Source organism: Vicugna pacos, chromosome 5 (genome assembly GCF_048564905.1).
Source record: "Vicugna pacos chromosome 5, VicPac4, whole genome shotgun sequence".
NCBI lineage: Eukaryota > Metazoa > Chordata > Mammalia > Artiodactyla > Camelidae > Vicugna > Vicugna pacos.
This window is the reverse complement of record NC_132991.1, coordinates 58,473,764-58,489,129: the sequence shown is the minus strand read 5'-3', so window position 1 is coordinate 58,489,129 and position 15,366 is coordinate 58,473,764. Positions and strand designations below refer to the sequence as shown.

Here is a 15,366-nt window from a genome sequence, read left to right as displayed (position 1 = left end):
CACCCCACATTTGAAGGTGTGGACCGAGTAGATGAGTCCTGGACCATTTTGGGGGCTTTCATCAGAGATGGCCTTTTTCAGGGCCAGCCCTGGAGTGGTTATTACCTTAGCAAAGCAGACACACCGAGGCTAGCACCATCCGGCCTACAATAGCCTAACCTGCAAATGTATTAAGGAATAGAGTGCCACAGTTTTCTAAGGGGAAGTAAGGCCTTTGTGCTGTGGTTGACATTGTTGGGCAATCCTTGAACTCTGGCTTCCCATGTCTTGCTTTCCTGCTACCACTCTCCACTACTTCTTGTCTTGCCCTAGTGCCAGTACAGTCCTTGGATTTTTGTTGTTGTTGTTTCCTAGTACAGTACCTCTCTCTGAAGATAAATCAAGGTTAGACATACAAATCTGGGTTATCCTGAGCTCTAGTGCTAGTCACAGCCACCTGAACGTCTCCTTTGTATCTCAGATAGAAATTTGCACATGAGTGCAGATTCCTCCTTTGTCCTTCCAGCGTCTCAGTACTGTCATTAATTCTTCTAAATTCCTAAAGTTATCTAAGTTCTCCCACAATCCCAATTGTTATCTCTTCCTGCTGATTCGAATTTGAACAGTCTTCTCATTTATCTCTGATGTTCATTTTGCAGAAACTTGATTAATGGACTTATCTCTTCCCAATTTGAATAGGTTCTGCACATGACTGCCAGATTATTGTTGCCAAAGTTTACTTCAGTGCCTTCTCAGAAGCTCTTAGAGGTGTCCTCCTACCTGTGGAATTAAATAAAAACTTCCCAGCCCAGGTTTCAGAGATTTGGCCCCAATTACTTCATAGATTCAACAGTACTTACTGTTAGGGCTGGGAGGTAGGGGGTGGTATATCTCAGTGGTTAGAGTACATGTTTAGCATGCAGGAGGTCCTGGGTTCAATCCCCAGTACCTCTATTAAAATAACTAATTAAATAAATAAACCTAATTACCCTCCCCCCCCACCCAAAATACTTACTGTTATGTTATAGCTCCTGGGGAGATACTGCTGTAGGCACTTGTGTTACCCTGTAGCCAGCCTGGCTGGATTACTTGTTCTTACTGTTTCTTCAGGTCCTTTAAGTCCAAGGATAGCAAATGAGAAACAAATAATTAAACACAAGTAATACTTAATTATCAACTCTGGTAAGTGTCTTAAAGGAAAAGACAGCTGGATTTAGAAAGGAAGAGGGGGTCAGGGAGACTCTTCAAAGAGGTTGATCTTTAAGTTATTACTGGTACTCATTCCTTTCTCCATCTCCTCTGTGCTTTGCCGAATTACATTGTTTTGGTTCGCTTCTTGGGTTCCCTCCTTTCTTTTACTTCTTTTTTTTTCCCCAATTGAAATGTAGTCCGTTTACAGTGTTGTGTTAATTTCTGGTATATAGCATAGTGATTCCGTTATAAATATACCTTTTCATATTCTTTTTCATTATAGGCTATTACAAGGTATTGGATATAGTTTCCTGTGCTGTACAGTGGGACCTTGTTCTTTATCTGTTCTCTTTCTTGAACTTCTACATAGTTGTTTTTGAAGGCTCAATATTTGACTGTTAGTTTTTGTTTTTGGTTTTGTTTTCTGTGCTGTGAGTTACAAACCCAAATGCAGGGGCTCAGAAGGAAGCGTTGAGTGATGCTGGCTGGCTGGCAGCAGTGGGGACTGGTGGGGAACTGGTGAGCAGTAGAGAGCCCTCTGTCTAAAGGAGGCAGCTTGTCAGCCTCTGGCATTGTAGCCTTTGTAGAATGTAGACTCAGGATTTCCATAGCGACCAGTGTTCCTGGAAAAGCTGGAAAACTGCATTTTTAAGTGAAATCTCTGGATTTTTAAGTATTTGTCGCTTTGAAACACTGCTAACCAAACAACGCATTTGTAGGCCCAGACAGCCTTCAGGACACTAGTTTTCAACTGCAGTTTTCTCATTTATTCCTCATAGAGCATTGAGAAGTGCTTCTGCCTCAGTGATTGTGGGTGTGACTTCCTGACATGCCTTTAGTTCTAACTTTTCTTTCAAACTCTAGCCTCTCTTCTCTGCTCACTGTTGAATATTTCTGCAATGTCATTTCAAGTTCAAGAACTTCAAAATGGATTCATATTTCATCCCACAAACCAGCTAGTTTCCTTCACAACATTTTCAGTACCTATTTCTCCTAGCTTTCCTGGCTTGAAATCTTGGAGTCGTTTTTTGATATAATTCTTTATCTTTTCCTCTGAGTTTTTAACTTCGTAATAACTCAATAAATCATTCCTTTGTTTCCACAGCTGCTCTTCATCATTTCTTGCCTGAATTACTTGGCCTTGGGCTTGATCTGTGCTTTCCACATTCTACCTTGCCTACTTCTGCTGTAATCTTCATTAAGCACATTTTTATTACGTCATAATCTTAAACAGTTCCTTGAAAAGTTGTTTAATTTTGTTAGCCCATGTGTGCTTTATTGGATAATCAAAACTAAATTAACAAGGTTCTTATCCTTCTAAGACAGTTGCTTTTAACTTTAGCGTGTTATCAGAATCACTTGGAGGGTTTGTTAAACAGAGATTTCTTTCTGGGCCTTACCCCAGAGTGTCTTGATTCCATAGGCGGGTGGGGTGGGGCCAAGAATTTGCATTTCTAACAAGTTCCCCGGTGAACTGATGGTGTTGGTCTAGGAACCACACTTTCAGAACAACTGGTACAAGCCACCTAGTTGACCATCACCTGAAGAAAATAAGCCTGATAAAGTGAACTAGTAAATTAGCAGTAGCTGGAACGTGTATGTCTCTTCCCTTCCACCAGATGGCAGTTTTGGAGCCAAAAGGAAGGAAAGAGAAGCCCATAAATTCAGCATCACTTGGGGACTCTGCATACTCAAATACATTTTATATATATATGTACAGTCATTTACATGTGTCAATTTCTGGTGTACAGCACAGTGTCCCAGTCATGCATTTACATACATATATTCGTTTTCATTCAAATACATTTTTGTGATTTAAAAGTTAATACTAGATTTTGAGTAACAGCTGAGTATAAATCAGTGCAAGTAGAAAATAGATTATATAGAATCTGGCAGGAAACTTAGTTGTACTTGGGTTCATTTTCTATTCTGTTTTATAGTAATTGGTCTAGAGATTTTTTTTTGACCTAGAAATGCTGTGCACAGTGCTTCAAACTTACATTTGGTAGGTTTACATTAATTTTCTTTGAAATAAAGTTCTGTCTCATAAAGAAAACTAGGACTTGAAGTCAGTCCTGTGTTTGTTTTAGGTTTGCAGAAAATTTTGACGAATGTGTAATGACAGGTCTCTCATGACAGTCATGAAGACTAGTTTCACTGCCCTAAACATCCCATGTGTTCCACCTGTTTTTCTCTCCCTCCCCCACTAAACTCCTGGTAACTACTGATCTTTTTACTGTCTCCTTAGTTTTACCTTTTTCAGAATGTCCTAGAGTTAGAATCATACAGTATGTAGCCGTTTCAGATTGGCTTTATTTACTTAGCAGTATGCATTTATTGTTCCTTGATGTCCTTTTGCGGAAAGACAGTGGATTTCTTATTGCTGAGTAATATTTAATTGTATAGATATACCACAGTTTGTTTATCCATCCAGCTATTGAAGAACCTCTTTGTTACTTCCACATTTTGGCTATTATGAATAAAGCTACCATAAACGTTCATGTGCAGGATGTTCTCTGTGTGTGTGAGTGAATATAAGTTTCCAACTTGTTTGGGTAAATACCAAGGAGTACAATTGCTGGGTCATATGGTAAGATTATGTTTTTGTTTCGTTTTGTAAGAAACTGCTAGACTTTCAAAGTGGCCGTGTCATTTTGTGTTCTTACCACAGTGAATGAGAGTTAAACTCTTTTAACTTTTGTAATACCTTTTCAAAAAGGCTGGAGCAAACAAAAGGGAATATAGTATTTATACATTGAAACGTGATTACCCTCATTACTATATTCATTGTATTCTACATTCGTTTCAGGTTTAATTCATCCAGAAGGACTAATATCATACTGCAGCATTTGGTAAGTTTGGACTTTGTTTTGTTGGCATTATTAGATTATGAAGTGTAACTTAAAATGTCATTGTTAGGGAAGTAGAGAAATACTGACAGGTTTCGTTGGCTTTGGTACACCATAGTTTCCAATTTTATAGTGCCAAGACTTGACACATATAACTTATAGAAGGTGGCATAAAGTTATGGATAAGGGGATGGATCTTAAGTCAAAATGCCTGGGTTTAAATAATGGGTCTACTGCTTAATCTTGGGCAGATTACTTGGTCTCTCTCAGCCTCCTTTCTTACATATATAAAATGGGGCTAATAGTATCCACCTTAGAGTGCTTATGAGTAATAAGTAAATCACTTAAAAATCTATCATAGTGATTGGCATACAATAATCATTTTATACACATTAGCTACTTTGTACTAGTAGTACCCTTCTTAAGCTTAGAGGGTGTTAGTTTATCACACTGCAAGGAAGAAATACTTCTAATTCATTTTTGTATATCTCTGCTATAGACTGCATATGTCCCCGCAAAATTCATATTTTGAAATCGAATCCCCCACATGTTGGTATTTGGAGGTGAGGACTTTAAGTGGCGATTAGATCACAAAGTTGGAGCTCTCATGAATGGGGTCAGTGCTTTTATAAAAGAGACACCAGGGAGCTCCCTCACTTCTTCTGCCTTCTGGGGGAGGACACAGTGAGAAGATAGCCATTTATGAACCAGGAAATAAGACTTCACCAAACACCGAATCCGCAGCTGCCTTATCTTGGACTTTCTAGCCTCCAGAGCTGTGAGAATTAAATGCTGTACAAGCCACCCAGTCTATGGTATTTTTGTTTCAGCAGCCTGAGTGAACTGAGACACCTTTCATATAGCCTGACAAGTACCTTGCACGTTAAAATGACAAGTCACTCTGATACAGTAGTAGGGTGTGCCAGATGCTGTTCTGAGTACTTCATATGTGTTAGCTCAGTTGATTCTCATTATAGTCTTTAAGGAGTAGACACTGCAGATCTTTTATCTGCAACTCTAAAACCTGAAAACCAGAAGTTTGTGGTGGGTTTGTGGTTTATTTGTGGTTATATTTGGTGGCACAATCTAACCTGAGCATACTTAAAGCTTTTCTTTTTTTTTGTCTTTATCCTAACTAGGGTAAATATTTCTGGTTTGGTGCAGAAATAGTAAAGCATTTGTTTATAAGGTACCAACCCAGACTTCGCTTGGGGTGTTTCATACACTGTATGTACTGGAAGGATATGAGACTGGGTAGAGAGAAAGGTCAGTAAGACATGTCAGTGTTTCTTTTCTAAAGTTACCATTTTTCCCTTTTCACACTCTGTTCTTTGGAAACAAGTCAGTAAGTTCATCCGACACTCAAAAGGTGAAGGGACTAAGCTCTACCTCCTAGAAGGGGCATTTCTACATAAATCATTTAGAGTTCTTCTGTGGGGAGGATCAGCTCTTCTCCATTGATTTATTCAGTTATTTATATCAGTGTGGACTCATGGATATTTATTTTATTCTTTGGGTTATAATCTAACAGCACATTATTTATTTTGTTACTCAGATTAATTCCAGCTTTGGCCATTAGGAATTCCTTCATTTTGGCTTCTTGCATCTTTTTGATAGGACCATATTCTCTTAATTTTCAATTTTTTTTAAGTACTCGTTACTTTCTGGTATGAGAATTGTGCTCTGGGCTCCTCTCACCTTTTCTCTATCCTGGCTCTGGAATCAGTCATTTCTCCAAGGAGCCCTGGTTGCCTTTACTAGAGAATTGCATTTAGAAATCAAGGTGTAAGCTCTGGGCTAGCTCTTTGCTACTGGGGTGTCATGGCTTTCTCTTGGGGGTTAGAGCTAGGGTAATGCTTGTATGTATGGTAGAATGCATATAGTGTACAGTGTTTGCTAACTCATGTATCATATCTGTAGTTTCTGTATTTATCCTGTGTGTATATATTAAGATAACAGATTTATACCACTGTCTCTGACTTTAATTCAGTACCATAGGGCAGGGTTCAATGTAGCCTTCCCTTCTTGCTTGTTGGTAACTCTCCTCCAGACAGTGAGAGTCTGGTTCTCACTGACAACCCTCTGTCACTTGTTTAACCTCAGTATACATGCAAAGCAGTTTCACAGTGTTAACCACCCCCACCATGTGAATCAAATTTACTAACTAGAGCACAGTGTTAGTGTACAGTTCTTTTGTATATTTCCTTACAGTTTCTAATCAAATGATTGTTTTCTAAAGTTACTTACGTCAACTTTCCTGCCACCGTCACTGAAGTCACTTCAGTGTGCTTATGTCATGCATGTGTAGTTCAGTTAGATTGATTTGTCATAGTCTGCATTCCATGTTGGAATCCCTTGACATCCTGGCTGATTTTTAAAAAAATAGTTTGTATACATTAAAGTTCACTCTTTGTGATGTAACCTTCTGTGAGTTTTGACAGATGCATAAATCATGCATCCACCACCCCAAGTCCGTACAGAGCAGTGCTGTCACCCTAAAACTTCCCCTCTATAGTCAGCCACTTCTCCCACTCCCAACCACTGACCTGGCTTATGCCCCTATTGTTTTGTCCTCTACAGAATGTCATATGAATCATACAGTATAATGGCAGCGTGTTATTGTCTGTTTTGGATTGTATGGAATCATACAGTATAATGGCTTTTGTAAATATAGATTATTTCACTTGGCAGAATGCGTTTAAGATTCATCTGTGCTGTTGCATGAATTGATAACTTGGTCCTTTTCATCATTGAATGGTATTCCATTGTTTGGATGTACCACAGTTTATCCATCTCCCTGTTGAAGGGCATCTTGGTTGCCTCCAGATTTTAGTAATTATAAATAAAGCTGCTAAATGGTTGTTTACAGGTTTTTGTATGCGTATGTTTTTAATTCACTTGGGGAATATATCTAGGGGTGTGATAGCTGGATTGTATGGTAAGTCTGTGTGTAACTTTATTAAGTTTGCCGAGCTGTCTTCCAAAGTGGCTATACGAGTTTGCAGTTCCTCTAAGAATGAGTTCCTGCTGTTCTATGTCCTTGGCAGCATGTTATTGTCTGTATTTGGATTTTAGCCATTTTAATATGTGTGTGGTGGTATCTCATTATGGTTTTAATTTGCATTTTCCTAATGAGAAATGTTGAGAGTTTCATGTGTTTGTTTTTTTTTTTTTTTTTGCCATCCCTATATATTCCTTGAAGATCTTCAGATTTTTTTTGCCTGTTTTAGTATTGACTTGTTTTCTTACTAATTTTAAGAGTTGTTTATACAGTTGTGTATTTTGGATGCAAATCTTTTGTCTGATATGTGATATCCAAGTATTTTCTTCTAATTTCTTGTCTTTCTTGTCTCTAACAGTATGTTTTGCAGAACAGAAGCTTCTAATTTTATGAAATTCAGCTTATCAGTTTTTTCTTTTGTGGATCATACTTTTGGTGTTGTATCCCATTAATCCTCAGTGTTTGGAGGTCACTGTGAACTGGAGTCCAGGGGTGTGGCCCTCATAAGTGTTCTGTTCCTTGGCTGGGGATGGGCTGCCTTTTTTTTTTCCTCCTTTGTGCCCTTTCTTTTCCCAGCTGTGGTTGGTAAACACTAAGGTCAGTAGGCTATGGTTTTAAAGTGCTTCTCCCTTGGGATTAAGGGTTTTATTTTGTAGGCTTCCATCCCATTCTTCCACTGTAGTGGGGCTCCATGCCTGAGCTGCCAGCTTTGAAGTCCTTCCTCCCTTCCTGCAGATTTAGCCTTTTGTTCTGTATGGAAGATGAGGGGAAAGGATTTAGCTGTGCTTGCTGTTCCCCTCCCTCAGCCAGCACTTCATGGGAAGGCTTTCTCCAGTCTTCCCTGGGAGGGCCTGTTTGGGTTCCAAGAGGAAGAACCAGCAAGTGTGGAATCCCCCCACTCATGACTGTGACCACCCACCCTTCCTCCAGAGCTTCATACTATCACACTTGCCCTCACTCGGCCTCTAGCAAGTCATCAAAAATCCTAGTTAATTGTTCTTAGGGCTTCTGCCTGAGGTAAGCACTTATTCTGGTCCTGCATCTCCCTGAAGGCACCTGTCTCCAGTTTTTATTACTGGCCGTTTGCCCTGTGACCTCACTTCTCTGATTGAGTTCACCAAAAGCCATTAATTTGCAGTCTGTTCATCTTTTTTTCTTGTTATACGGTCAGAAGGTGCATCTTTTCAGCTCTCAGCATCTCAGAGCTGAAACCAAATAATAGGATTTTAAATGATTGCATCTGGTTAGTTAAAAATTTATGTAAAATTGTTCAGTGAAAGCAGTCATGAAACTTAAAATTTTTTTTGGCTGGCGAATCTGACGTGAGTCAAGCAAAAAAGAAATACAATGTGGAAGGAGATTAGAGTTTATTAATACTCGTATGTAACATGTTTGTATACTTTGAAAACTTTTATCTGTATTACTTTAAAATTTAGAATGATTAGATATCTGAAAAGTGCAGCTTTTTTACTCTTTCATCCGTCTTTTCATATGAGTAAGGGATTAATCAAGGAAGTTAGAACTACCGTGAGTATTGAAGGCGAGGTCACTTGCCTCACTCCATGACTTAGGCAAGTTCTTTACAATGATATGACTTGCAATCTGGCCTTAAACTACTTATTCCACCTATTTTCCCATCACTCATTTCCTCAACCAGCTTTTATTCCATTCATGTTTAACATCTTAATATTTCCAAATAGTCATTGTTTGTTTTAGCATGTGCTGCTCTCCAGGATTCTCACCCCCCTTTTTTTCTTGGCATACATCAAGGCCCAACTCAAATACCATGTTTTTTTTGTCCCAGTTGTTGGTAGCTGCTATAGGCAGAATTATTTGCCCTCTCTGTTCACCTTTGATTTCCAAGTACCTAATATATTGCTTGGTACACAGAAATAGGAGTATTTCATAGTCCAGGAAATTCTAGGGCTGGGTTCTATTTTAAATCAGTTGACCAAGTTTACTCAGAAATAAAAATTAAGAGATTTAAGAGGTATATGTAGTCTGATTTGGATTGTCTGTCTACAGAGTCTAAATAAACTCAGAAACCTTTGTCAGACGTACCTAGTGACCCATTAAATTACCCTTAACATTGTGTGAAAGATTTGTATTTAATGTATATGTTTTGATGTTGGCTTGTGACAAAACCTTAATGAATTTCATCTTATAGTTATTCTCTGTTTACACAGAAGGTGTCTAAGCACACAGATGCAGCAGCAGAAGTGCTTTTGGAAAGAAAAGGTTGTGCAGGAGTGATAACGCTAAACAGACCACAGTTCCTGAATGCACTGAATCTTAATATGATTCGGCAGATTTATCCACAACTAAAGGTTTGTAATTTCTTAAAGCAATCAAATGGATCCTTTTAAATGTATATCTTAATAGAACACTTCCTGTATTCTCTCTATAGAATCATTGGACTATCTGGAATCAGTGCCCAAATCCCATCGATGCTTGGGTCCTCAGCACTTCCCCTGAGTGGGTATCCTAGGGGAGCACCCCTAGTGACAGGGAGCGCATCACCTCACAAGACAGCCTCTTCCACCTTTACATAGCTCCAAGTTTCTTTTTGTGCTCTGCCACTCTTTATTTGTCCAACTTTTTAACCAGTATACTGGTTCTGCCTCTTGAGTCATGAGTATACAAATCTAATGTGCTTCCAGATTTGAAGACAGCGATTGTTGAACTGCTTGCCCAGCCTTTTCTTAAAGAAGACCTTAAGCTTTTCTAAGTTAACTGCATGGTGCAGTGGAAAAGCACAACTTGAAGTCAGACCACTTGTACTTGGAACTTGGATTTCTGTTAACTGTGTAGATTGGGAAAGTTAATCTCTCTGTGCTTCATTTACTCATCTGTGGCATGGGGATGATAATATTTCATAGAATTGTTGTGAAGATGAAGTGAAATAGTGCACCTAACACAGTTGGCCGTACAGGGGTTAAAGACTAGTTCTCCCCTGGTCACAAGTTCCTTTATTCTTCATTTGATGAGTCTCTTCCATCCTGCTTTGTCTGTTTGGGACACTTTGTAATATGTACTTAAGTGTGATACAGAGAAACAGACCAAGTGTTCCAGATTAAAGTGGAAGAAAGTAGAAACTTCCATGTGAGAATACCATACATCTATTAATGTAACCCATTGTATTAACCTTCTTTGGACAACCACAAGGTTAATCTGTCTAGTTCTATCTCTTCTTTGCCCATTTATATTTTTATTCTCAAGTGTAGAATTTATGGATTTCCTGTGAATTTCTCTGTCTCTGGTTAACTAGTTATTTGTTTGATCCATTGTTCTAGCCTTTTCGATTTCCAGTGGTTCTTGATTCTTTCATCCTACTTAATTATTAGCTGTCCTTACCAACCCAAGATTGCTTTCAGATCTGATCAATAGAAGTGTTTTTTTTTTTTTTTTTACTCTGTTCCTTTTAAATTTGTCAGTAGGCCTGTGTCACCACAGTAGAAAGGTTTACTGTTCTATTTATCAACAGTCTTCGGGCTGATTTGTTCACCACATTTATAAGCTTATGTAACATAAAATTAAGCCTGTATTTTTTCACCTTGGTTTCAAAGGTGTCTTGGTAAAGATATCAGTTGCCATCATCAAATCTGGGTCACAAAATGCACTCATCTAGCAGGTTTGTTGGAGTGACCTCTAATTTATGCCAGAAAAGAAAATGAAAGTGGGATCAATTCTTCTGGATATGCTTTATAAAGCTTATGCTTTATTTATATCCACATATATCTCTATCTATACATATTTATATGTATGTGCATGCAAACATATCTTTAATGAGTTTGTATTTATGATATGCTTTATACTATCTTCTTTTACATTTGGACAGAAGTGGGAACAAGATCCAGAAACTTTCCTGGTCATCATAAAGGGAGCTGGTGGAAAGGCTTTCTGTGCTGGGGGTGATGTCAGAGGTAAAACTTTTTTCCCCCAATAGCACTGATAAGGTATTAGCAGATTTTTGTAGTGCTTTGTAATTTGCTTTACTTCTTAGAATTTTTAAAATTATAATGTTAATAATTCTTAATGAAGTTAACTTAGAAAAAGGAAAAATTAAAAGACTTTTGTAATTAATAGAAAAATGAGAATAGTGAATTGTTTTATTTTTTAACTACATGTATGCACTTCAGATATCTTGGTTCTCTTCCTGAATTATTCTAAACAAAATGTCCAGTTATGGTAAATGAGTCCACTTTTCATTTTGGAATAGCTGATATTAAGCAGTTCAGTCTGGCTATGTAAGTGACTTGCCATTCTGCAGATATGCCATGCTCTCACATATTTCCATGAGTTTGTACTTTCCCATTGTTCATGATCCCAAAGCAAGAATGTACTTACAGAATTTATCCTATAATATTAATATATTTTTTATGTGTGTTTAAATGAACATGCTGAGATGAATAAAAAGATTAATTCTCCTTGTCTTTCTAGTTATTTGGGTCAATCTGTACACATTTAACTATTAAAGATAAAAGAAGAAATGTTATTACCACTTGTCAGTATTTTATGTATACTGAAAACTGTTCTCACATTTTCAGTTTTGTTTCTTATGGGATTGATAGGTTCCTGCGATGGTCTTTTCCTTGTGTTTTACATTTTGTATTTGTTTTTCATATTGGGTTAAGACAGTAATGTTCGGGTTGATCTATTTATGAAATTTATAACTTTATGTAAACCATTATATTTGAAATAGGAAGAAACAAGCTTGATTCAGGACATAATTCCAAATACGTGTTAAAGTAACTGAGTCTTCAAATTTCACTTTAAAATTTTTAGTTGCTTAGATTGACTTGTTAGCTGAATTGTTTTTGAATTTATTGTTTTGCCCACAATTAAAACGTTTTCCAGCCTGGAATTGACCTTTCCTCTAGAGTTGGGCCTTCTATCTTGTCACTTTACAAATGGACAGAGCCTTATGTATTGATTTTTAGCTTCTTCTGACTGTGAGCTATTTTTGCATATAGGCCTAACTTTATATTGATATTAAGAAATACTAGGGGGAGGGTGTAGCTCAAGTGCTGAAGCACATGCTTAGCATGCACAAGATCCTGGGTTCAGTCCCCAGTACCTCCTCTAAAAATAAATAAACCTAATTACCTCCTCTCCCCAAAAAGAAAAAAAATTTTTAAAAATTAAAAAAAAAAGAAATACTGTTATAAATTCTAGAGTTATTTTAGTTTACATGTATAAAGCAGTGGATTTCAATTCTAGGAAATTTAGTTTCTTTAAACATCGTAGTCTAAGTAAGTGGCACTCTGAAAAAAGTTTTTTTAATGATATTAACGTCATTTAATTTATATGGAACCAATTGATTAAAATAAGGTTAGAAGGAAATCTCCAAAGAGTTCTGAGGCAAAAGCTTTATTCCACAGGCAATACAGTTCTCACTCCTTTCCTTTTAGAGAAATGGTAAGAAATGACAAAAATTGAATAAAAGACAATAGATGAGGGTTTTGGGGGTTTTATCGGTGAAAGCCTCAGAACAAGAAAACTAGATATCAAAGCTTTTTTTAAAAAACTGGGAAGATAAGCTAACATTTGGTTGGAACATTTTGAAGGAAACTATATCAGAGTTCTGAGTTAGTCTAAAAATCTGTTAATAGTCAACAATTTTTATGTAACTTTCCCATAAAAGAGGAAACGTGTATATTTACATTTTAATTTATATTTTAGTAGGTAATACTCATAGGACTTAAAGGCAGGAAAAGCATATGAGCTTGCAATATATGGAAGAGAGTGGTTTGTTAGTAGTTTTATGTTGACTAGAATAGTAATAAAGTAGCGGTGAAGTCTGGATAATAGGAAATTGCTATGGAAATGAAACCATTTGATATTATTTATTATTTAGATATTTACTGAACACCTGCTTATTAAGCCAGGTATTCCTATGCTGTAGAACATCTTTGAGAAGTTATATTTCATTGATATTAATAAACAAGGATACTACTATCTCATTTACCTCTCTAGCCTCACTTTTTACCATTCTCCGTTAGTCCTTTAAAACTACTTATTTCTTGATTTTATTCTTTCTTGCCTGTGTGCCTTTGTAGTACTTCTTTCTCTACTCAGAACTTTCTCCAGTCATTTTCTGGGAAATCTCTACTGATTATTCATATTTGGCTCAGATCTCTCTCTCCTGGGAAGTCTTTTAATTACACCTCTCTTGCTCCCATTCCCACAGCACTCCAGGCTTATAGCGAGCATAGCACAGGAATGTGTTTTAGTAGTGTGTCTGTCTTACTAGTCAGAACTCCAGGGTGGCCATCTTAGATTGCTGTCTTGTTATCTAAAACATTGTGTGGTTACTAGTAGAGGCTCAACAAATCTTCCATGGTGAAATGAATGTGGCAGAAGTATTTAGACAAAATATGTAGAACTCCGTGTGCACGGACATGTGCATGCCTTTCTCTGTGTATAAGTATAAGGTACTTTGTATTAAGGTACGTTACCAAAGGAAGTATGTATCCAGCAGATGTTTATTTAGGTGCTACAGAAAATAGAAGAAAATGCATTTTGTAGTGCTATGTAACTTCTAATTTTACACTTTGTAAGAGATTCTGAATAAGAATTTTTGCCTTGACATTTGAATTTGGATTATGGATCTGGGGCTAACTATAATATGTCTGTGGCATGAACATCTTCAGAACCTTAACAAACCATTCTAGAATTTCCCCCTGGTACTTACTATCACAGTATTTTAAATTTATTCTATTTGACCGTATTGACTAGAAAACACTTTCTTTGATTTGTAATCCTTTTTTTCTTTTTTTTATTGTAGCACTCTCAGAAGCTAGGAAGACGGACCAGAAGATGACTCAGGACCTCTTCAGAGAAGAATATGTGCTGAACAATGCCATTGGTATGTGTGCTCTGGTAAGAGCTTTGAAAATCAAGACTTACGTCGCACAGTGTGAATTGTTAAAATGTAATCAACAGACACTCTTATTTAATCTTTTATATACTTTGTGCCAGGAATAAACTTGATTAAACTAGTCTGACTGCTCATTCCAGAACAATTCACACTTTGGTAAATAAGCTATATACCTAACTATTTGCCACACAAGCAATGTGAAAACATGGATTTTGATGATACATGGTTGGCTTTCTTGGAAAATGAAAAACTTGGGTCCCAGTTTTCTCTATGAATTGAAGTTACTTTCCTAATTGTTGAGGAACTCTAGAATGAAATTTCTTTTATAGTTGATGTTCCAGATTTTATTGGAAGTGAAGCCTCTATCAATCATTTGTTTCAATGTTAAATTACAGGGAATAATAATGACAGATTCTTGTGTACTTGCCAGCCCAGAAGGAATAGATATCCGTATTTTATTTTTGCTTGATGTTTTAAAAATTATTTAAATAAAATAGAATACTACAAGTTTTTAAAATTACTGTTTAGTCCATTTTGTTGCTTTCCTCAGTACCATTTCTTTCTCCAGAAGCAACCACTGTCATTAATTTTTAGTGCATCCTATTAGATCAAACTTTATATTTTTACTACATATTTATGAACAAAAGTAGTATTACTTTGTTTTTGAAATTTGCATAATACTATCTTACTGTAATGCTGTTCCATAGGTTTTTAATAGCATGGAATGTAACTGTTCTATATGATTCAGTTTCACCATATTATCTATTCTTCATTAATGGATATTTTGGGTTATTTCCAATTTTTGCTAATACAGATTGATGTACCTTATATACCCACCTAGTGCCCATGTGCAGAAGTTTCTAGAAGTAATAGAAGCTGAATGGATAGATCATTGAGTTTATACATCTTTAATGTGTTTCCAAATTTTTCTCTAAAGCACAAAACTTGATTTTCTACATGTCCTTTCTGTCATTTTTTGTTTGTTTTTAAACTTTGCATGTTTGATATCTTACTCTGGTTGTAATTTATATTTCATTGAACACAGGTCAGGTAGAAAGTGTTTTCTTATGTTAATTACTCATTTAGATTTTCTTTTCAGTTTTATCCTTTGTTTATCTTCCTTTTGGATTGTTTATCTTTTACAGATATAGTAGGTCTATATGTATTCTGGACTATTTTCTTTTGTATATTATATATATTACAAATATGCTGCTTTCAGTCTGCCACTTTACCTTTTGGTATAGACAAGTTTTTGATGAGATGAAGTGTATCCATTCTTTTCATTTTGAGTTCTGCTTTTTTGCATTAAAAAAACAACATGGAGGTTTTTAAGATGGTCTTTTATTTTTCTTTTTATAGTTTATTTATACCGTAAGCCTCTAATGTAATTGGAATTTTTTGCATGTGGCATCTAACTTTTATTTTCTCAATAGTGGATTTATTGAAGGCTTTCATTAGTTCCAAAT

The 15,366-nt window shown here is 36.5% G+C and overlaps 2 protein-coding genes across 3 annotated transcripts in view; one reads left to right on the top strand and one right to left on the bottom strand.

The window, feature by feature from the left end:
- The window catches only part of INPP1 (inositol polyphosphate-1-phosphatase), a 36,606-nt gene extending 35,517 nt beyond the window's left edge, over positions 1-1,089 (bottom strand). For both annotated transcript variants that reach the window (XM_072961316.1, XM_072961317.1), the window contains exon 1: positions 995-1,089. The gene's annotated coding sequence lies outside the window, so the exon portion shown is untranslated. The remainder of the gene's footprint in view (positions 1-994) is intronic.
- HIBCH (3-hydroxyisobutyryl-CoA hydrolase) overlaps positions 1-15,366 on the top strand; it is a 69,714-nt gene that overhangs the window by 1,201 nt on the left and 53,147 nt on the right. Inside the window, exons 2-5 of the mRNA XM_006209981.4 lie at positions 3,980-4,022; positions 9,207-9,347; positions 10,859-10,943; positions 13,808-13,888. Coding sequence (XP_006210043.1) covers positions 3,980-4,022; positions 9,207-9,347; positions 10,859-10,943; positions 13,808-13,888 — 350 coding nt within the window. The remainder of the gene's footprint in view (positions 1-3,979; positions 4,023-9,206; positions 9,348-10,858; positions 10,944-13,807; positions 13,889-15,366) is intronic.